Here is a 23,240-nt window from a genome sequence, read left to right as displayed (position 1 = left end):
AGCAGCTGCTGCCAGCCACGGAGCCCAGGCTGCTCCCAGCAGGCGGCTGGGAGGCTGCAAGCCTCACAAGCAGACTGGGCCCCGTGAGCCACCTGCAACCAGAAGGCTGCAAACAGCGGCTCCAGCATGTCAGCACTCCGGCACCTTCCAAGGTAGACATCGTGTTTTTTTCAGCACTGGGGCCAAAAAACGTTGCCTACCCCTGATATAATGCAAGAACAGTAGTGACAGTCACTGCTAAAGTGTACAACAGTAGCAGACTCCTACAGGTAGGGCACAAAAGAGAAAATCGGGACTACTGCCGGTTTTACCAAGTGTTTTGATATGCCTTATTCACTTTGCAAGCTCTGTGCCTCAGTTTCTCCGGTTGATAATTCTCCTGTCTCTGAGATGTAAGGATGCAAACCTGTAAAGTACATTTTAATAAGTAGGCAGAAACAGGCAAGATGCTGTAGTAAACTATTCAGTGTGTCAGAATCGGGGAACCAGTCCCACTAGGCAGTTGTCTGATTTCTGCCAGTTGGATTCCAAACCACCGAGCAGAACCCGAGTCCCCCACTCTGCTGAGCCCCCAGATCATGACATGCCACACTTCCTACTCCAGAGGACTGATTCTTCAGCAAGACTGTCTCCAAAAGAATAAACTGTGGAGCTTCAAATTGCTCACAGAAATACCCACACTGCAAACCAGACAGCAAAACATATAGAAAAGAAACAGAAACCTTAACTCCTTAAACAGAATGAGAGCAAGTGCAATGAAACAATGACAGCACAGCATCCTGCTCAGGTGGAAATCAGATTAAAGTGTCTGAACCTCTAGCAGGGGAATTCCTGGCTACTACCAATCAGACAGGTCCAAAGTCCCCCGCCCGCTCACCTCACCCCTGCACAGACCGCACAAAGAAAGATCTACTTCCTTTTGTTGTTAAAAATCATAGACAAATGCATTATGGCTCAAAAGCAACCACCAGTCAACTAAGCATTTAATGTGTCTGAGGCCCCAGTCGCTGAGCCTCTAGAAGAGAGTGCCAGGCTACAAACAAAGTGCATTTGTAACAGGGGAGAAGTCAGGAGGCAGGGGTTGAAAGAACAAGCTGCCCAGCAGCAGGTGGTTACAGCCCTGACATGCTACGAATTGCCCACACTATTGTTACCTGCCTCCACCCAAACCCTCCTGCTTTTCTCTTCTGCCCGTGATGCCTGCTGTGTGGACTGCAGGCTGTTAGAAGCTATATTTGTGCAGGGTGCTCTACAGTGGGCATCAAACCAGTAGATGTCCAGGATCCCAAGAAGGGGAAAAGAAAGCACCACGACATCAGGTTTTGAACAGCTCAATCCAATGTTCTTTAGCTCGGAATCCACTTAACACACCTGATAATTACAGGCATTGTTACCTGGCTCTGGCCCCTCCAGAAGTCCCAAGGGAGCTGCTTCTTTGTCACTCCATCTCACTGACCACTTGGAGGCCTGGGCAGGGAGGGAGAGGAGGTTGTTCCAACTCCTTCCTCTGTGCTTTGCTTTGCCCTGATAACGCAGTTCGAACTGAGCTTGCATGAAACACTGTGTTCGATTTTACCGATCAAGAACAACTGTAAAAACATCTGGGGATCTGCTCTGCTCCTCACTCGCAATGTCAAATTGCTCTAATACTAACAGATTTAGTTAGGCCAGGAGGGACCTTGGAAGATCATTAGGTCCAGCCCCCCCCAACACACCAAGCAGGAAAGATAACCGGGGGTATAAATTCATCGATTGTAAGGCTGGATTAAATTCCCTATTAAATTCCCTTCAGGGCCACGTATTTTGTCCACCGGCTTCCAACACTTTGCTGACTGCGTGCTTGATTAAGACGCGACTGAGACCTCCACAAAGGTATGCAATGAGAGTGGACAGAAATTTTAAGCACAGGCATCCTAGGCAGCCCCAAAAATATGTTCCTGTAGCAGCAGCTCAGCTAACGGGCGGCATAAAATCAGGCCCCTGTTTATACCAGAAACTTCAAGCTGTTCATTCTTTTGACCCTCAGTAACAGCACAAGCAACAGCCTCTGCCAGAGCACCAAGGACATTAGCTCGTTAAAAGAGCAGCTTATGCAAATGGAAAGCAGTACTTCCCGTCACTGCTGCTGCATAACGTAGGTGTTATTGACAGATGGCTAAAATGAAGAAAGAGAAAATACCCAAAAGCAAGCAGGAAGAAGATGAGCGTTACTGTTACAGCAACATGAACACTTAGTGGGTCATTCACACATTTGCAGTCGTTGACATATTGTTATAAATATACTGCTTTATTGGAAGACGTTATTTATAAATAAGAACGACTGAAAGCACTGAGATCTCGGGATGTGAAGCACTGTGTAAGAGCGGAGTATTATTTCAGGCAGCAGGCTGATACAGGAAGATCATGCCCCCACCCAAAGGACCTGAGTGAGTCAGCCTGAGGCCCATGGTAGGTTCAAACAGAGATGGGCACTGGAGAACTACACAGAAGCAAAATAGGGAATTTCTACCAATCCAGGGCAACGGCAGCACTACATACAGATCAGACTCAGGGAGAACAGAGGCAGGGATACCATGGGGTAGAGACAGTCCGGGAGGTTAAAGCAAGACAAAGAGGAAGGACGCTGTTGCTGTAGAGTGAACTGCCCAGTCTTTACCATGGGACAGGAAGGGCACATGGGAAGTTACCACAAAAGGCCTGATACAGCATGAAGTCACACCCTCGCTTCCCATGCCCACACGAATATGCTTACGCTGCAAGGCACAGGGCCGCTTAATCTAGGTGCTTGGGGAGTTCCACTGTCCTGAGACTACCCTAGCTCCATGGCCAGGTGTGCAAGGACTCAGCAGTCCTCACTTCAACCAGCCACGGCCTCCTAATACTCTGTAGACTCCAAACACCAGCCAAGCCCCAATGCCCACAACTGCAACGTCTAGAGCAGCGGGGACCAATATCTTTGACAGATGTACCACAAACTAGCCCTGTACCCTCCCTAAGGGCCACTCCTCTGCCTGATCTGCTCTGCCCGATCTGGCACTGTACTGCCTGCTGCCTCTGATCTGCTGCATTCCCCATGCACGGGCTGCCTGTGACGCTTGTGACACGCATGCCAGATTGGCCACCCCTGTTCTAGAGTAAGCCCAGGGTTATAGCTGGAGCATGTACCTAACAAAGGCCCCATACAAATACAGGGAAGGCACGTCACCATGGTCTTTGCCGGCTATGAAAAGGAGCTATTCTTCCTGCCTCCCAACTAACATCTGACTGGATTTGGACTGAGATCCCTTTCTGGGCCAGGATCCATACATCACCACCCAGCAGGTTCTGGTTAATCCTATGTTTTTCTGTTGTGCGAGAAAAGGACCCACTCTAAGGAAAGCAGCTGGGCTGACAGAAACCAGAGCCAGAAACACAATTTTCACTGCATGCCACCAATGGACCCTCAAGATGACATGTCCCCCTGTGCCCTCTCCCTCAGGGCTGTCCCACGAAACATGTTCGACTGCTCTGAACAGAAGTCAGAACTGCATTTCGAGAGGGGGCTCCGGCCACCTTCATGCTGCCTACAGCCTGCACAGGAACTATCTGCAGGGGAGAGGTCTAATTAGCCTTACTGCTCTGGCTGCAGATTGTTCCTCAAGGAAGCCCCTTGGCTCAACACTGCTAACTACAATTTCTATTTGCAGCATGTATTTAAGATAATCCTTCTGTTCCACTTTCCAGCCCACATGCTGACATGGCATCTTTTGCACATTTAGTGCCAGATCCCACTTTAATGTGACTTCTTTGGGGGGGATCAGAAGCATCCCACACTTCGTGGACTAACGGTGATTGAATCTTGTGTCTGACTACCCGCAGGCTTCCCACAGCCCTGCTCCATGACCACAGCTCTGTCTGCAGCTCCGGCGGACGCCAAACTACCTGCCCGCCATGCACCAGGAATTGCACCACCCCCACATCGGAGCAGCAGTATCCATGTGCACCAAATGCAACCTGTGCCCCGCTCTCTCCCCACCTCAGAAATGGGAAACGTAAGCGACGGTTGTATCCAACTCAGAGCCCCAGCCAGCAACACCCAGTAAGCAAACAAGGACCTTGCAGTGAAACCTGGTGCCAAGCACAGATGCCGTGGGCAAGCACTTCCTCTCATATCTCCTCAAAGACAACCTAGTTGCTCTCAACTAATTAATGTCTTTTTAATGCAATTTGCGAGCAGTGGTGTGGCTCACCATCCTACTGCAAGTCGGTGTGGCCTACCCCAGTGGCCAGGCACATGGGAATAATTCAGAGGGGCTCATTAATAACTCTTAGCTCTTTTAAACCGGGCCTAGGATTCGCGCACAAAGCACGCATGTCCACGCGTGGGTGCACAAAATGCTTTTCAGCCAACAAAGCCTGTTTGAGCCGAACGCGGTTTCTTGGCACGTGCCTGCGGGGGTCACTCCTCGCGGAGGGGCTGCGGGGAAGCGTTACGAACCCAAGGTGTGGGGCCGGCCATGGGGAAGCGTTACAAACCTGAGACACAGGGACGGCTGTGGGGAAGTGTTACAAACCTGAGGCACGGGGCCGGCCAAGGGGGAGTATTACAAACCCGGGGCACGGGGGCACCAGCTCCAGAGGAGCCGCAAAGGGCTGGCGCGGCCGGCGGCGTGATTTGGTGGCCGTGTGAATAGCTGCACCGCCCCATGCGAGCCCCTGGCCGGGGTTTCCCGCGCGGCCCTCTCCTGTTTTCCGGGAGGTTTTCTCGCAGGCTGGAAGCGGGCAGGGAGCTCCCGGGGCCGCGCGCGGAGGGGAGCGAGGCCTGGTCCCCGGCCGCCTCACACCCCCCCGGCCGGGCCCCGCTCACCTTCCGACAGCTCCAGCTCCAGCTCGGCCAGCTGCTCGCGCACGTCCCGGGGCAGCGCGGCGGCGCCCGGCGGCTCGGCCATGGCGGCCCGGCCCGGCCTCCCCTCTCCTCAGCGCCGGGGGCCGCGGGGCGCGGCAGGACCGGCCGCCGCCGCCATGCTGAGCGCGTCACGTGACCAGGGGCGGGGCGGGGCGGGCACCACAGCGCCCCCGCGCGCCCCTTCACGCGGCTTCCGGGGTGGCTCTGCCCCCTCCCCCTTGCACCCGCACGCGGGTCCCAGCTTTCGTAGTGTGACCCACCCCCCACTTGCACACGCAGTCCAGTCCACTTTTTGCCTTGTGCCCCCCACCTTGCGCACACAGCCCAGTATCGTCTCCCCCTCCCCATTTGCACGTGCAACCCAGTCCCAGCTTTCCTATCGTGTGGCCCCCCCGCCACTTGCACGCACAACCCGTTCACAACTTTCATATTGATTGTGCACCTCAACCCACTTGCACGCACAAGCCAGTCACAGCGCTCGTATTGATTGTGCACCCACCCGAACAGAAACAAGGGGGGCAGGGGAGCGAGCTAGAGGGAGAGACCCAGTCCTGTCCAGCCCCTGCACGTACAAGGCGTCACGCAAACAGCTGCGCGAGCGCCCTGCTCCAGCAGCGCACGGGTGTGGTGGGAAGAGAGCCAACGGGGTACAAACTTCTTTGCAGACACCGCACCTCCAGGACAAACACATCCCTTCCCCGTGACAAGTATGTTTGGGGGGGTCCTCCTAAAGATAATTGGGGGGGGGAAAAAAAGAGATGATGAACCGTAGTAATTTTTCCCCCCACATCTAAACTACATTTTACTATGGGTAGAAACAGGCAGATCCCATCTTTTGTACATTACAAGGTTATTCAAGGCAGGAGCGGGCCAGGCCCCAGGTTCATACATCTTTCCCCAAAGAGCTTCCCCCTGGACCGCAATGAGGGTAAGGCAAGCGCGGGCGCCCCACACCCTGCTTGCTTTGCAATGGGTGCACATCTCTCCTAAATCGACCCGTCACTATTGTATACGGCACGTTACTCACTTCAAGTGCAGTAATCCAAGTTGAATTTTTAATCATTTCCGAGATTAAACTTTGCAAATGCAATGCGTTTCAGAACTTTTATCACCCCCTGGATACCTTTCAAAACTTTTACCACTTCAGACTTCCTTGGTTGGATTCCATCAAATGTTGCTTTCCACAAATAAACAGAGAAGGGTTGGAAAGCTTCCTTTAGCCTGTAAGTGTCTTCAATGATTTTTTTTTTTGTGGTTAAATTAAAAAATTCCCAGGCCCAGTACAGGTAGTTTAAAAGTGAGTAATGATTTTTTTTTTTTTTTTATACATATAACATGCGTAGAAATGAACAATTAATTGCATAAATACATTACACTGTGTTATGAATCAAAAATCAAAAGCGATTGCCAAGCTGAATAATAAGTTAGAGAAATGATAACTCTGGCTTTATATATTTATAAAAATAGATATGAGTGTTCTCCAAGCCGTTGGTAGAGAATGCCTACTGAGTAAGAAGTCACCAAGGGTTATCCGACTAAGAAAAATCAGAAGATGAAAATTTTCACAGTTAAACATCATTTTTAACTGCTACTTACATTCATTCTAATGGCATCACTAGCATATATTATTAAGATGTTTACGGTATATATCACAAATGAATTTTCCAGTGTTCACAACTTACAACTTTATTTCGTACACTTGCTATTTACTTAAAAAAAAATTAAAAAGTACAATTTTCTTACTGCTGCAAGCTACTTTTCCTAACACTTTATACAGAACTTAGAACCCTGGCATGCTGATTTTGGCAGATTAATGCATTGTATTGTTCCTATTCAGTTATTTCTGGTAATCACCTTGTAAACTTAACTGCTTACTACACAATAGTGTTGCAAATTTAGTCAATGTGAAGTTACGCAAGAAATTTTCCTTCAAGTAGCCTCTCTGAAGAAGAGTTAAAAAAAATGTCATGGCCTTTAGTTCTACTTTAAACAGTTAACTCCAAGGAATTGGTGGGGGGGAGAGAAAAAGGAAAAAAAAGTCAGGCGCTACTATCTTTGCTGTAAACAAAGAGCTCCCAATTCATAAACCCTGGTGTCTGATATTCGGTTTTCAATGTTTTAATCCAGAAAACTACATGGAAACTTGTCCACGCTGCTGGACGGGTCTAAAACAGGCCTTGAAGCAACACCCCGTCGGGAGCCTGATCCTGCCCTTAAAGCTCCCACCTGAACGAGCTCAGCTCCAGGCAAAGGATTTTAAGGTCTGCTCTTTACATGCAAGGCTGACATGTACTGTGCAGTCTTCAGTTAGCCCTGTACTGGGGCCTGCCTCAGGAGCACACACCAAATACATGCACGTGTCTGTAATAAAGAGATTAGAGAAAGTAAAGCTTAAGCAATAAACCTAAAATGTAGCCCTCGCAGTGGGAGGCAAGGGAAAGGGGAAAGTAAAATCCCAACCACACTCCCTCCACCTCCTCCCAATTCTGCCTAGAAGAGAGACTATCCTTGTTGCCCGCGTGCTCTGACCTACCCTCGGCTCTCCGGTAAAATTATAGTTTAAAAAGCTTGCTGAATGAAATTAGTAAGGTCAAAAGAGACTAAATTTCAAAACTGGAAACACAGTTTACTACAGTAGTACATTCAGTTTATCAGTGACTATGTCAAGACATAACAGTTTTTGGCTGCACTCACGCAACTCAAGCACACTGACCAAGCATCTCAGGTCGCAGATCTGCTTGGCAATGCAAGGCCATGAATGGCATTCACATCATCCTACAAGCCAAACGTTAAATAGGTTTAAAAAATTCTAAATTTTACAGAAATGCTCATTTTCAAAAATAATATTCTCTTGCCCTCTTCCTTCTACATTGAGGGGCATGTTAATAGGTCATTTCACTTTTCCTCATGTCAAAATGCTAATTCACAGCCCCAGCACTGATTTCAAGCAGGAAACCCTCTGCAAATTAAAAACAAAAAAATACAAAAATTATAATCTCTATATTTATATTGATTGGAATCCTCCAGCATTTGTGAAATCACTTTGAGAGATGAATTTTGGGATGCTCCCCAACTTCTCCGCAACTCCGATTCAGTATTCGCCTTCCCGAATACCTCCTCTTTTTCAGTCTGCCTTCTTTGCTGCTCTTTAGTCCACAGCTCAATTTAAAGAGAGAGAAGAGAGTTGGACGAGTTTTACTTTGGTGATCGGGGCGGCACGTACTGCTCCTTGCCGATACGCCGCGGTGCTCCCTGAGGCGATGACCTGCGTCCAAACTGACGCCTCTGTTCCCTGATTTTCCCAGCAGCTCCCCTAGGAGGCCCATTGCCTCTGAACCCAGAGTAATCCTTCATTCGGCCTTCAAGCTTCTCTTGGGGCCTTTCCAAAGCCTTTTCAGGAGTACCGTTTTCTTCATTTTTGGCAGGGGAAACTATGTTGGTACGAAGCTCCCTCAGTGGCTGAACAGGACCTGGCGTCAGCTCCTTTGGGGGTTTCTGGCAAACTTCGGCATAGCTTAGCTTGCGTGGTTCCTTTGGATGCCAAAGGTAGAAGAACATCATTTACCCATCAGGAAGACCACCCCAGCGTAGCTCCTCCTGAACACCCCAGACACAACATTAAGAGAACACAGAACAAGACAGCCTGCTCTGGGTACGAAGGCAGTGTAGCTTGACCCTAGAACCTGCAAGGTTCCAGTCTGCCCTTGGGCTGGTGTGCCACCCTCTCTCCTCGGAGCAGGGAGAAAGCTGCCACCGTTTCCCCAGGTTCCCCCTGAACTAGCAGCACCAAGCATCTCACACAAGCCAACCAACCTCACCTGTACTGTCACAGCAGGTGCTGCATTTGCATTGGTAGAGGATGAAGTGGTATTTGTCCTTGGTGGTTTCGCAGCAACAGGACAGAAAGACACAGGTGGGGAAGCATGGCTTGTTGCTTCTTTCTCAGCAGAAACCTCGTCTGGCTTGCTGTCGGTCTGAGTTGTGCTGATCAAAATCAGAGTCAGCATTAGACCCCCATGACTTCAGCTTTTCAAATGCTACCTCCCCCTCCCCACTTTCAAATCACTGCAGCTTTCACCAAGCAGGATGGCCACAGCTTTTATCCCCAAGCTTTAAGAATAGTCAGCAGCTTTCCAGCAGCCTAGAGGCCTTAACAGCAGGGAAGGAAGATACTGCAAGGAAGGAAGATACTGCTTCCTCAGAGTAAAAGCCATTCACACGCTTACACAACAGCATATTTTTTAAACAACACACCTTAGCACAGGATCCTCAGTCGTGCTCGGCAAACTTGCACTTGTGACAGGCTGCTGAGCTGTACAAGGCGTCTGCTCTTCTTGAGCAGAAGCTGGACAAGTAACTGGCAAGTCCTTGCTCTCCTGCAGAGAATACAGAAGTGGTAAGATTGCAGAAGGGATTAAGATTAAGCTTTATGGGACTAAAATGCAACTTAAATATCAAGAAACTGAAGGACACAGCAGTGGTACTAAGATGCACTACAGCTTAGGGATAATGCACTTGTGTGAGCAGCACCCCATTTACATCTGGTGAAGGAAAATCTGGGATGAGAACAAAAAAACAACTGATGGTCATAGGTGCTCTTGTTTAAGTTGGGCACTTCTTGAAGGCCAGTCAACCCAAAAAAGGAATTCAAGAAAGCCATGCCATAGAATCAACAATACACACAGGGTTGTCCAGGCCTGCAAGCCAGTCTCATTTACAGCTCTAACAGCATAAGCCTCAAAAAGTGTTAGAGAAAAGTAAAAGGAAGAAGTTAATTTTGGTAACATGCACCCCAGAGGTACCTTCTCTTTGCAGATTCCTTTCACAACATCAGACATTCTGCTCTCCAGCACAGGCTCTCCTTGCGTTTTTGCTGTGCTGCCAGGCAGAGGGGGAAAGTTGGATGCAAGCAAGTCAAACTTTGGTGTTGGAGCCTTCGTTTCTGGCAAAGGCTGGGGTCGCTAGGAGAAGAGAATACCTGTTAAAAGACGTACCGTCTACTTGATCTTATATGGTCATGGCAATGCAGTCCCTGGTCAGCTACTAGACAGATTTCCAGGGAGCACTGTACCCTACAGGATGCAGTCTTAAGGACAGAGGGGGCCCACCATTCTCTCAGTCAGTACATAGGCTGCATTTGCTACTGTAGTAATACTTTTCAAATAAGGTTCAAGACTAAAACAGATTTGGGTTAGATTCCCCCTCCCCTTCCCCCCGTCAGCGCTTTAATAAGAGCCAAGGGTGTTAACTACATTTTCCTGGTCAAATTCAAGCCACAAGCATTTCACTTGGCCTCTCTGGGAAAGAGGATCTCTTGCCATCCTACCCTCTTTTAAAGGGAAGGACAATGGGAATAAGTTGAGTCGAGAGCCATCTACTGGTTAGTGTGCAGCAACTTACTTTTGAAAGAAAACAGCAAAAAAGGCTTCTTGGATTCTTCTATACCAGTGGCTGCCGACCTCAGATCATGATGTGGGTCTGCCCCTCACTCCACCCCTCCCTGCCTGTGGGGCTCTTCTGGCGCACAAGTCCACAAGGCTCTTGCTGTCACTCCCCCCCTGCAATCCCGGCCTGGGCTCTGCTGGTGCTGCCGGGCAGGAGTGAGTTGGTGGCAGGGGGTCATGACCCAGATTTAGGGTTGCAGCAAAAAAAAGTTTGGGAGCCAATGTTCAATAGTTTAAAACAGTGGTTTTCAACCTTTTTAAAACTTGTGGACGCCTAAAAAATTTCAAATGAAATTGCAGGCCCCTCTGAATCGCAAGTGTGAGTAGTCACATACTTCTGATTGATCATAGCCATCTTTTGTGGACCCTTTAGACAGTCTGTGAACCTACAGGATCCCCTCAGACCACAGATTAAAAACCACTGGCTTAGGGAAAACATGGTCTATGAGGACAAGAAGCAACAGCTTGTAACTAAGGGATGGGCATATCTTCTCTCTCATGTGGCAAAGATGCGCATCTTGCTTCCCAACCAGCAGCAGGTATCCTCTTTTCAATCTCATGAAGTCTTAAGCAAAGGACATGTTGCTACCTGGGTCTTAAGACCATTTATCCTTTGTAATAGCAGATGTGCAACTTACTGAAATCCTGTCATCTTCCCGCCTCCTTCGACCTCTGAAAATGTTCCTCCTTTAAAAGAAAAAAAAGAAAGAAAAACCTCAGCACAGGCATTAACTTCGCTCCTGAATGGACTTCCCCAGAAGGGAGTTTTCTGCCAGAATATTCCTGCACGCTTACCAGGTGACCCCTGTTCTCTTTTCCACAATTGGAGAAGCTAACCTAACGTGTTTCCTAATGCAATAGCTTGGGGCTGTCCAACTGGGGGGCTGCAGGCTGCCCCTCCCCTCCCAGCTCCTGTTGGCCACTGCTTCCTGCTTCCCTCAGGCTGGAACAGCAGCCAGTCTCCCCACCCCAGGTGACAAGGCAGTGTAGTGCAGCTGAGGCAGCCACAGGTGACCCCAGGACCAAGCAGGTGCATGATACAGGACTGGAGGGAGAGACAGCAAGGCAGAGCAGGTGAGGTAGAGAAGCAACTGCACAGCAAAGCAGGGGGGTGGTCTGCAGCATGCAGGCCAAGGCTCAGCACAGCACAGCCCGCATGGCAGGCAGCCCCTCTCCTGCAACCTGTTTAAAAAGGTGTTTGGCCCCCAGCCACTTAGAAGGCAGAAGCCCTACAAGGGCTAATTTGGGAAGGCTACCGTGCCGCCCAGAAAGATGCTCAGATGCGCTGGGGACAGACTTGAACACAGGATTGTTTCACTCTTCAGGGTTTCATATTAATGTTACGTTACGTTACATACAGCAACAGAACTGGCGCCCTTACTGCAAAACTCGGGCATTTTTCATCAGTTTCCTTTAAAAGGGGTTAGAATCCTAGTGCTAACAGGCAATAAAAGATTAACTGGCCTTATCTTAGAACTTAAATGTTTGAAGCTCCCAGATACTGAGCCCTAAGGACTTTGGCACTTGTTCCAAATTCAATGCAAATACAAAAGGCCACACTTTCTATTTAACAGGCTATTAGTGAAATAACTCTAAATGGCCTCTAGAATTAACCTCCATGTAGGAAGACTAGCCCTTGTAAGGGAGAGTGAGCTGTTAATGGACTACCTGCAAGCTACATGACTCTTTATAGTCTAATATCTCAGAACAAATAGCCCCACAGGTGTGAACAGCTATCATTGAAGTGCTGAGTGAGAGCCAAGGGATGGAGAGGTTAAATAATTTTGCATGGAAAACAGCATGTAACTTATTTTGCTTTAACCTAATCTGAAGGGGACCGCTAAGCCATAAAAGTTCAAATCTCACATTTGTACTGTGAGCCAAGAGACGCTATTGGAATATTTTAAGATAGGTTTTATATTAAAATTAAGTAGTCAGAAATCCAAAATAACGCCGGAGTGTGGGCTCCGAACATGCCTTTTTTTCCCTATAACCACCCACAACCTGTCTACTGAATGGCTTGGTTCCCCTCCACAGAGCTGATAAGATGTATAAGCGAAGGGATACTCCACAGTACAGCTCGTATTATGTTCACTTTATTTAAATGTCACCTATCCCCCTTGCCTGCCACCCCTCACAGAAGCCTAAACAGTTGTATGCAACAGCCAAGGTTACTGTGGCTTACAAAAGAGTCATTTCAAACTGGTTGGGCAACCTGTTTCCTCAAACTCAGTCACACTATAATCTCATCCCACTGCTTTCATCACTACATTTGGCTTCCGTGGCTGTAATTCATTACCTGCCCCTGCCAATGCCATAGTCACCATTCTGCTCCATCTGTGAGGTTGGCAAATCCTTCTGAGAATAGCTTTGCTCTTGGTGCCCTGTCAACACACTGGTATGTCGCTCCACGCCAAAACTCCTGGAGCTGGTTCTGTTCAGTGGTCCATCCCCTATCGACACAGTACCGACTGCAGCTGGGCTTTCTGCAGAGTGTTCTGAGCTACCCGAGGGCCGGAAGTGAGGCTTCACACTGTGCAAAGTAAAAGAAGGTACTGTGATGATTTACGACTTAAGGACAGGGTTGCACCAACTCGAGTACTTGCATATTAACTGACCCAAAAGCATTCTGTTGGTGTAAAAACCCACCAAACTACACATCCCTGCTTTACCAGGAAACAATTCCATCATTAGAGTAACTCTGACTTTTGTTACAACTGTGAGCACGCTGCATTGCTGCAAGTCAGCTGCCCTTTCAGTCGCAAATGAAACCTTCAGTGAAAGCGACTGGTGCGCCATCACGTGCAAGAGCTTCAGAGACAGAAGCTAATTAACCAGTGTGGCATTCAGGTTTCTTGCTCATGAGACCATCTTCACTCAAAGCTACTGCCTCATTCAGTGTACAGCTTCCAACAGTAGCAGCAAACAGGGTTGCAGCACCCATCCTCTATATCCTTTTTCAGTACACAACCCCACCACACTCCCAGAGCAAGATGGGTGGGGGAGGGAAAAGCAATCAAATAATCAGACACACAGATGTCTTACCCCCTCCCCAAATAGGCAACTAATTCTTGCATTTCCTACATAAACTACTTGACTTTGCAAAATCATTTAAATACACTATCATTCTAAGCCAAGAATTCTCACTTTGCAAAGAACTGTCATCTCAAAACACATCCTTTATCAGCTTCCTTGTATGAGCCCTTAGTGGCTTGAGAACAAGCTGTGTTCTGAAAGGGAGCTCCAGGTATATTCCTCTGCTCTTAGATCTCATGTGCAGTACCTGATCACCCTCGTGTCAGTCAGCAGCACAAACTACCCTGAAGTGTAGCTAACCCTGCCAACACTCGTGCCAAACACCCGCTAGACAAGAAGCCAACTCACCTACACATGTACTTCTGTCCTAGTGTGGGAACCTTCCATTTAGGCACACGCTGCAGGCATGTTGCAACAGTGCAGGATAAATTAGATTTGATCAGTTTAAACAAATGTTTGTTTAAGCCCCTAAAGTCCAATATTAAACTAGCAACTACTCACATAAGGTAAATTGTTAAGTGTGATAAGACAAAAGGAGAAGCATGCAATCTTCTCCCAGTAGAGTTTTCAAGGGTGGGAGCAGGGAGCCTCCAGTGTTGTAGGAAGACTGAACAGTGCTTTCTGGATTCAAAATATTTTATGAACCAACAGGTGTCTCCCAGGGAAGCAGCACTTCTCCACCAGCAAAATGGAGTAGCAGCAAAGAGATTTTTTTAAAAAAGGAACAGCTGGTATAGCCTTGTTATTTAGGGTTTGTTTGTATCAAAGAAAATGCATGGCTAGAACAAGATTCTTTTTTTCTTATTATTATTATTTAGCAGCTATTTTTGTATATGCTAAGATTTAAGACCTGGGAAGTCCATGAAAAGTTAATGACTTCTAGCACAAGTGTTAACATTTTATTGCACTTCTGCTCTAAAGAGGGCCCTGAACTATTTGCAATCCAAACCTCACAGAGCTCTTACAGACAACCAAAATAGCAGTCTAGAAAGCAAGTTTAATGCCAACCTGAAGAACAACCTGCAAATATGGCATTCAATCAACTAAATCCAGGGATGTCACCTCCACCCAAACGGCATCCCCTTACTAAAAACAGAAAACCACCAAGCTATAGAAGTCAAGCACTTGCCTATCTGCTCGATTCCAGGTCCTTAGGGCTTGTAGCAAAGGAGAACAATAATATAGAAAGCACCAGAGGGATACATACTGCTTGACATATTATCTGAACACAGATATAAGCATTCAGGGAGTCTTATTTTTCTCACTGAAAAAGGGACAAGTCTCAAGAACGGAGCAATCCCTGTGCTTCCAATTAAAACAAACAAACAAACAAACCAGACTTGATGCACTAACAAGGAAACAATATGAAAATCAGAGTATTGGCAGGGGGCTTGCTAGGGGGTCCAGTAGACTATCCTCTACACAACACACTAGGGACCAGGTTAGTTTCCAAAATGCTGAGACTTAAACAGTAAGTGAAAGCAGAACTCCTTGCTGTATGGATTTAGCCCTCAGATCTCATAATCTTTCCCATCATTGAGAAGGTCACACATCTCAGCCTGGGCAAAAGAACAAAGCAGTAGAAACGAAGAAAAGTAGGAAGAGGAGGAAAAAAAGCAAAGAGAAGGAAGAAAGCTAAAAGAAACAGGAAAAGGTGGAACGTGAAATGCAAGGATGCCAGACTTTCACGTGTTAGACCTATTTTCTCTAAGTGGATATTTGATCATCATTGGGCCAAACTAGAGAACTGCTTATCTTGCTGGTATCCTCGTAGGAGGAAGCTATTTACCCCAGCTCTGCCACCCTGCTTAAAAATATAACATTTTACACCTGCTTCCACAATACAGAGTCGTATCAGAAACCAGACTTGACAACAAAATGCTGACACTGGACTGGGGAACTGTGCATGCATGGAAGCAAGTCTCCACAAGACAGAGCACCATGCAATGAAGTCCCTGCACTAAAGCTACTTGGAAGAGCAAGTTGAAACGAGGTGTCCCAAAGGAATCCTGCATACTTTAAAAAACAAACCTTCACTCCAAAATGGATTCACCTAGTCAAGTCCCAGACTTTTACAGCTGCTTCTGTTCTGAAGAGTTTCTCTTATTAGGGCTCTGCACAATGCAGTGGCATTCCCACAGGCAGCAGCATCACCAGGAGATAAATACAACATACCATTATCACACATGGCTAAGCCTGCATAAAACCACATAGGCCAGCCTCTGGCAAGAAAGTCTGAACTGTCCTTCACTGAGCACATGTGGACAGGACCTTTCTCCAAAAGCTGCAACAATGACAGTCCAAGAACCGTCAAATAATCAGCACGAGAAACTGTGCATGAAATGGGGAGGTGTGCCTCCTTCAGTACAGGACTAGCCCAGAGAATCAACAGCCATCAAAAGGCAAACACATTCCACCCTCTTATTTCTAATCTGGCTAGACAGCACCTATCCAAACCATCAAAGTCATGTGATTAGGACTGTACAGTGAGTGTGCAAAGTGTACTGAAAGTTTCCCTACCAGGAGTTGTACAAACTCATGCTGGAGGGGTTTACTAGGGCTGTTTTGGGCTGGCAGCCTAGAACAGTTAAACCAAGACTGCTCAGAGAAGGGCACTTACAAAGGTAGAGATGACGTTTCTTGCTTCTACCTGGGAAGAAAGTAGAAGTAATGTATGTTCAACTCAGGTGATTTTTTACCTTCTTGTACATGCCAGTTTTAGTAACATCTCCACGACCTAATTGGGCGAGGTATACAAGATAAACCAAGACCTAGACACAACAGCCTATAGAGCACAAGAGCCTTCTGTTTAGGGTTTAAACGCAGCTGAAATTGTAGAGAAACACGTCCTTAAATTAAGCCACCTTGCTAGTCCAAAACGCAGTATAAGACTTCGGTCCGTTGCTGAAGGTCCAATTTCAAAGTCCGTCCTTTGGTGATCACGTTGATTTGTGGCCATGTACTTTCATTTCGCTACAAAGCATTTACAGCGTGGGCAGTTGTCAACTGAAGTCTCAAACAATATACAAGCGATTATTGTGTTTAGCACCTGCCTGCTGAGTTCAGTAAAGAAGCAAGTCCACAAATATAAGTTTCCTCCCACACAACCAGAGATTACTAGTTGTTTTGGGGTTTTTTTGTTGGTGATTTTTTTGTTTTGTTCCTTTTTTTTTTTTGGGGGGGGGTGGGGAAATGTGTTTGTCATTACAGAGCATCGCTGTAGCGATACACAAAAGTTGCCGTCCTCTTCTGTAAATGAGAATATTTTGAGTTCAGTCCTTAAAATTAATCAGAAGACACACATGGTAAATGAATTGGTGATAAATTCAGCACTCAGTAGTTTTACCGAACTATTATTAGAGCTTTTCGCTCTTTGAAGTTGAAAAAACTGAATGACACTGCATACAACGTTAGCCTCACTACAGAAGCTGAATTGTTTTGCAGGAGTCTGTGCTCAGGGAATAAGGCAGACATAATTAGTTAGAAGCACTAGTTTAAATCTGGAAACCCTCCACATCAAGACTTATTTTCTGCAAGCACATGATTTCAACTCCTTTGAAGCTTTCAGGAGTCCTTACCTTTGTAAGACTCTCCAGGACACATTTATTATTTATTTTTTGAGCCTCACCAATGCTGGCCTGAATTTTAGGCTAAATTTAGTTTAAAGCAAGTTCCACAGACTTAGCAAACAAGGAGACAAATGGTTCAGATATGAGACCTTAAACCTCTGATGATTATCGTTAGGAGACTAAAGCTGTAAGTTCTAGCAGCTCTGCCTGCTTCCCAGCTCTTACCGGTTTCTATGGAATGGGCGACCTATACTCAAAGCAGCATTTGTCTTATATGATCCTGGTGAACTAAAGCCATTCACAAATCCACCATTGGGAAAGGGGGCCTGAAATGAAAATACAAAACACAACAGGGAATCAGCTGCTGAACTGAGATAACAAGGATACAAGCTTGTAAGCATCAGGAGTACACAAAGGCTCAAATAACAATGGAAGTAGCGGCTTTTTTCCACAAACCGTTTAACATCTCAGCCCCGAGCTACCACATTCCCTGCACCGCTATAATCCACTACTTAAAAAAAAATCCTTCTTGAATCTACAGTTTGCAAAGCCACCACATCCTCATGGCCCCTTCTGCCCACAAAGGACAAAGAAAACCCTCCACCTCCAAGCTTTATGTGGCATAAATTTAATTTATAAAAATATCCTTCAGAATAATTGCAGCAGATGGCATGCCCTGGCTCCTTTCAAAACCCTACCTCTTTCTGGCTGATACCATCAACTAAAGAGTTGGTACACAGCAGCACAAGGAACAAGCATGCCAGCTCATGTCTTCTACGCTCCATTTTGCTATCCAATTTCTTGCAGAGCAGGTTCATAGAAACTAGGGTTGGAATGGACCTCAACAGATCACTGATCTGTTTTTTCAAGCCATTACCCTTAATGTAAATTACTTACCAGTGGTGTTTCAAAGTAAGGTGCAGGGCTTGGAGACCAGGTCTGAGGCACAATACTGTAGATAGAGTACTGCTGAGGACTATAAACAGGCTGCATAAACAGTGGTGAGGCAAACTGTGCTTGTGTTTGAACTGGCTGAGTATAGACATTGGAATCCACTACCCGGTAACCATTCTTAGCAAAAAAAGTGTTGATGGCTTTTATCCTTGCCTGAAAAAGAAATTAAGCTGTGTTACATGCCCCACATAGCAATGAAAGAGCAAGTGAGAAGATTTATAATGCTGTAGGTACAGGAGAGAGGAAAGCTCGTGTTAACTACTGGCTACAAGCAAGCTTTGTGCTATCAACCTGGTTACAGCATTGGTTCAGTCTTCTGACAACCCAAGCAATAAGCTGAAGCCACAGAATCACTGGGAACTAAAATGTTCTGCTGCCTCCTACAGCAATAGCTGTTACGTATACAGATTAACTATTAAAAGTGAAAAGCCAACGCTTTGAAAGATGCCAAATTTCAGCCCCTACAAGCTTAGTTTGCATAGTAAGTATGGAGAGTTAGACTCCACTCACAGCACAAATCCAGATTGTTCAAATCTCACTTAGAAGAGAACTGTGTAGTCCCTGTGCCAAGTTTCACAGCTAGAGGTACAAGTTTGAAAGTTGTTAAAGAAAAAAATGCACATGACCCCTTTGGAAAAGAACTGGAAAAAGTCACCATCCACTAGATAGTAAGATTTTGTAACCATTCATACAGGACTCAAACTGGTGAGCAAGGGCAGACCTGCTGAAATCCAGGACTAGTAACTTAAGTTATTAATAAGTTTGCAACGCCTGCCAAAAAACAACCACAACACTGCCCTCAAATCTCCCCTTAGCCCATAAGTGTCTTACCATTATTGGCTTGCCCTGAAATGTTTTTACTTCTTCCCTTAAGTATTTAAATGCCTGTGTACATACAAAAGAGAAACATTAATTGAAACAACATTTGGGTAAAACTACATTTCTAAAAGAAACTAACAACAGTTGATCCTAAGGTTGCTTCTTTATTTTGGAACTAGTTACACAATTTTTTTTTTTTTTTTTTATGAAAGAGGGAAACACTCATTGTGGTACTTCAAAAAGGGCCTGACAATCTTTTTAAAATCCCAGCATGGAAGGGACTGTATCACATTGCTATCAAAAAGGAGTTTTTTCTTCTGTTCCAAGGACTGAACTGCCAGTAGTTCAATGGAGCAACGTCAGAGCATTTGCATGTCATACGTCACGAGTACCCTGCTCAATTCTGGACACTAGGAAACTGCACCAGACGGTTTGTGCTGTCGTGCAAATTAAGCCCTGGTTTGTGACATTAAGCTGTCCTCACTGAAAAGCACCTTATTTTTTCTTCACCCAGCAGAAAGCCACCATCCACCAACCTAGTCACAGGGACACTCAAAATTTTAATCCAAAAAATTAAAAAAATGGAAGTTCAAGAAGAGGAAGTTATTCCTGCCACCATTTCTCAAGGGGGGGGGGGGGGAAAATGGAAAAACACCTTTCAGCTTTGCTTTCAGTTGTGTTTTCAGATCCTTTTGTTTAAACCTTGCACCTTTGTGCTTGTTACTGACACTGGAGAATGTATTTGAAAAAGTTTTTCAACCAGAGAGGATTCATGAAGCTATTTCTATTTTATGAAAACAAAAAAAGGATCTACTTTGTCTTGAGAGCGCCCCTTAAGAACTACAAAAACAAGTACGATACCAAGGAGCTTGTTCTGGTTCGAACAAAAGTAACAGTTGAGATTTGGGATGTTACATCTTGCATCCAACAGTTAACTTTTGGATTAGCTGGGTACTTTTATTTCACTGACAAGGGCAGGAAAGGATGCTGAACTTCAACTAAGTAAATTCTTGGCTCCAAAAGGAAAATAGGATAGGTTAATCTCAATCTTCCCTTACAGCAAGTACTACAACAGGGGTCAGCAACCTCTGGACCCAGTCCATGGACATGGGCCTTCGGCAGTGTTCAGTCTGGCGCTGCCTTGTGCAGGGCAGCTTTGATGAACAGTGGTAGGATCCTAGCACACTCCCTCAAACGGGGGGGGGGGGGGGTCCTGGTCTGCTGATGGAATGACAGTGCCTACCCCCTGTTCTACTGCATTTTACAACGCTTCCCAGTGGGGAAGGGACAGACTAGTTGAGACTACATTGAAGCTCGAGGTCATCTTACCTGCTGTGCATCAGTATCAGACTGGAATGTAATATACCAGTTGTTATTGTGAGCGAATTCGCAGCTTATCACTTTGGGGCAATTTTCATTTTTAAACAGAGCCTTAACTTCCTAAAGCAAAAAAAAAAAACCCTTGTTACAGCAACCCCCAGTCCAAAGATACAAGAAGCTTAGTCAGCCAAGGCAAGTGTTTCTGTTTCTCTTAGAGTTCCTAGATTACTGAAGACTCACCCAAAAATATTTCTGATAGTCTGCAATGGACCTTCACGTTATCTTGCCCTTTACAAGGCTGACAGCTGGCTAACTGAGGTTACCAATATTTTAAAACTTCTCTCTGGCTGTCTGTCGACCCTTACACATAATAATGTCGTACCCAAGCAGTCTCCTCACTTACACTTTCACTTCTACTGATATACTGATAAGACAGTCCTCCTCAAGCGATAGACTTCTGAACTGCCTTTAATCACCTGAAAGGATCTTTGCTCAAGACAGTAATTTCCATCCCAGGGCATGAATATGCACCCTCAACACTTCTACCAACCTAGATACAAAGGAAACTAGAAACAAACACTGTCTCCTGTAAGTCGGTCTACAGAGCTGTCTTGGGTTGAATTTAATGATCTTTAAAAATGTAACAAGGCTGAGATGTCCTGATTTTTTTCCAAAAGATTTTTTCTTTTTCTTGAGATTTCTCTCCATGGGAATAATATCTGTACTGTTCTTTAAAAGCCAATGCCATTAGCTTACCACCCATTTGTTTTTCAGATATAAACCAAAGGGCATTTCTGGTAAGGTTGGGAAGAGATTCCAACAACATTAAGCTGTCAAGGGAATGAACTGCCTTCATACCAGACAGTTTGCCTCAACACCAAGGTCCTTCCAAATTAAGATTCTTAACGCTTGAAGTAAACTGTACAGCAAACTGTATGCAAGAAGCAGCCTGTGTCATCATGGGTTGCAAATTTTTAAAAGGGGACAAAACAGACCTCTGAGATTTACAAGGAGGAATCTGTTCATATGGAATTGCATTAGTTGTGCTAGTTTACACAGTTGCTGCATGAATGCCTGCACTCATGCTGAATTACATTTCACATGCAAGTTTATACCAATTAATAAGGGTGCGCAAAACAGGTTGTATTTGATTTAGATTCAGCCCAAATCAGGGGACAGCGATTCGATTTGATTTGGATGGATCACTGTCCCGATTCAATTCGGCAAAATCTGAAGATTTGAAGCCGATTCAGAGAATCAGTGATTTGCCCATAGGTACAGCTTTAAATGTTTTTTCTATGTACATCAAGGTACCAGGCACAGCTCATGAATGCCAAGATAGTGGGGCAGATGGAGTGTCCCATAGGAGTGTGGGGGTCCCCCCCACATGTTCGGCAGCAGACCCCCCCCCCCCGGCTCAGTGATTAACCACAGGGGGACCCCGGGTGCCCCCCCAGACCCAGGAGGCACCAGTCACCAAGCTGGGGGGCGGCAGACTCCCTTGCACTCCTGTGGGACACTCCATCTGCCCCACCATCACAGCATTCACGAGCCGCCTGGTCCCTCGAGGTATATATAAAAAAAGCATTTAAAGCTGCAATCTATGTCCAAATCACTGAATCTCTCCGAATCGACTTGGAGGGTTCAGATTTGATATGGAGAGATTAAAGGTTCTCCTGATTCGATCTGGATTCAGAGATTCAGCCACTGAATCAGGCCAAATCTCCGCCAAATTGAATCAGTGACTGAAGCTTCACACAGCCCTACCAATTAGCATGCTCTGCAAAAGTTACTTTTTCTGTTGCTGTCTGAAGTAATGTTTGAGCCATTCAATAAAGTTTACCTCAACAGGGGTCGTTTCAGGGATCTCACGAAGAATAATGATGCATCGTTTGTGGTTTGGTCTTACTTTCTCTCCTCTCTCATCCACTTGTACCATAGGAGAAGCTAAAATTTAAGTTAGAAAGTTGCTTTAATTTGAAAGCATGGGATATTAACTTCAAGATGCCCAGCCCCACACACATTTATAGTAAGACAACAGAAAGATAAACGTTTTGATACATTTGTAGGTTCACAGCATTTAATTTTACACCATATAGTCCACCTGTAGCGTACAGGCTCTTGAATTTCTGACTCCACCAAGAAGCCACAAAAGACAAGAGGGACAATTTTTCAAATTCAGAATAAATTTCAAGCATTTAAAAACAACAAACTGACACATTAGTGGGTGCAACTAAAGTATCATCTGAAGGCTGAAAGAAATTATGATTTTGTTTCTTATTTGTACCATTATATGTATTGCTATAGACTTTAATTATTTGCACAAATTAGTTCCTAAAGAGCTCAACCTTGATAAACACAAGATATGTGAAAAACCAATATACAATCTTCATATCATAGGCGGCAATTTGGAAATTAATCTTTTGCCAAAACCAATTTTCCCAAAACAGAACTGCACTTTTAAAAAAAAGGTCTATAATATTTTTTTAAAAATGGGTGCCCAGCAAAGTTAGCATTAAGCAATATTATGAAAAAGCATATAAGAACAGCCTGCATTACTTGCAGTCTGAATGCACTGAATGCTGAGGTCAGCATGTTTTTCAGACTCACAAGGACTGGGGAAAAAAAAAAAAAATCAGACCATAAAGACTGCACCAGCTTCTTGTGAATATACGGTTATAGTTTTTATCCTAACACTGGAAATCATGCAGCCAGTCTTCTATCGTAAGTGGAAATAATGATATGAGACTAGTTATCTGATACACCTACAAGCTGCGGCTGTGTAATCACTGTCCTTAAGCCCATTTTAAAAAAAATTTTAAAATAACGGTCAAAACCCAAGCCTGCTCACAGGCAGGGATATCAGTAGATAATCTTTGCATAACTAAATGATGAGTTCCTGCATTATCTGAAGTCATGAATTCACTTGAAACATGCACTGCATGATGTTGTGCATGCACTCAATATTTAAAATGTGCTGAGTACTCTCTGCTCATTGTCCACGAGACTGGAGGACACTCAATACCTATTTTAATTTTTCGGTGGCTATAAAACAAGCTCTAGGAGTTAGTGCTTTCAAGTTTCACATTTAAAATTTGAGAGACAGATCTTACATTTTTTTGGACGGTAATAAGAACCATTTGCATCAAGAAGGAACAAAAAATGCAAGTTTCTAGGCAGTCCTACTGAGAAATTCAAACGAGATCTAGTAAG

The 23,240-nt window shown here is 45.5% G+C and overlaps 2 protein-coding genes across 6 annotated transcripts in view; both read right to left on the bottom strand.

The window, feature by feature from the left end:
* Positions 1–5,016, bottom strand: part of DIP2B (DIP2 acetate--CoA ligase B (putative)) — a 98,043-nt gene extending 93,027 nt beyond the window's left edge. For all 3 annotated transcript variants that reach the window (XM_090051874.1, XM_090051875.1, XM_090051876.1), the window contains exon 1: positions 4,847–5,016. In XM_090051874.1, the coding sequence (XP_089908000.1) occupies positions 4,847–4,928 (82 nt within the window). In that variant the 5' untranslated portion in view covers positions 4,929–5,016. The remainder of the gene's footprint in view (positions 1–4,846) is intronic.
* Positions 5,017–7,934: 2,918 nt separating this feature from the next.
* The window catches only part of LARP4 (La ribonucleoprotein 4), a 29,876-nt gene continuing 14,570 nt past the window's right edge, over positions 7,935–23,240 (bottom strand). For all 3 annotated transcript variants that reach the window (XM_090051149.1, XM_090051150.1, XM_090051151.1), the window contains exons 6-16: positions 21,871–21,974; positions 20,037–20,147; positions 18,720–18,773; positions 17,832–18,041; positions 17,160–17,260; positions 12,629–12,862; positions 10,968–11,016; positions 9,688–9,846; positions 9,140–9,261; positions 8,704–8,869; positions 7,935–8,416 (exon numbers count right to left, since the gene is read on the bottom strand). In XM_090051149.1, coding sequence (XP_089907275.1) covers positions 8,081–8,416; positions 8,704–8,869; positions 9,140–9,261; positions 9,688–9,846; positions 10,968–11,016; positions 12,629–12,862; positions 17,160–17,260; positions 17,832–18,041; positions 18,720–18,773; positions 20,037–20,147; positions 21,871–21,974 — 1,646 coding nt within the window. In that variant the 3' untranslated portion in view covers positions 7,935–8,080. The remainder of the gene's footprint in view (positions 8,417–8,703; positions 8,870–9,139; positions 9,262–9,687; positions 9,847–10,967; positions 11,017–12,628; positions 12,863–17,159; positions 17,261–17,831; positions 18,042–18,719; positions 18,774–20,036; positions 20,148–21,870; positions 21,975–23,240) is intronic.

The sequence above is a fragment of the Crocodylus siamensis genome, chromosome 6, assembly GCF_052110815.1.
Source record: "Crocodylus siamensis isolate JL-2025a chromosome 6, ASM5211081v1, whole genome shotgun sequence".
Taxonomy (NCBI): Eukaryota; Metazoa; Chordata; order Crocodylia; family Crocodylidae; genus Crocodylus; species Crocodylus siamensis.
This window is presented reverse-complemented; position numbering and strand designations above follow the sequence as displayed.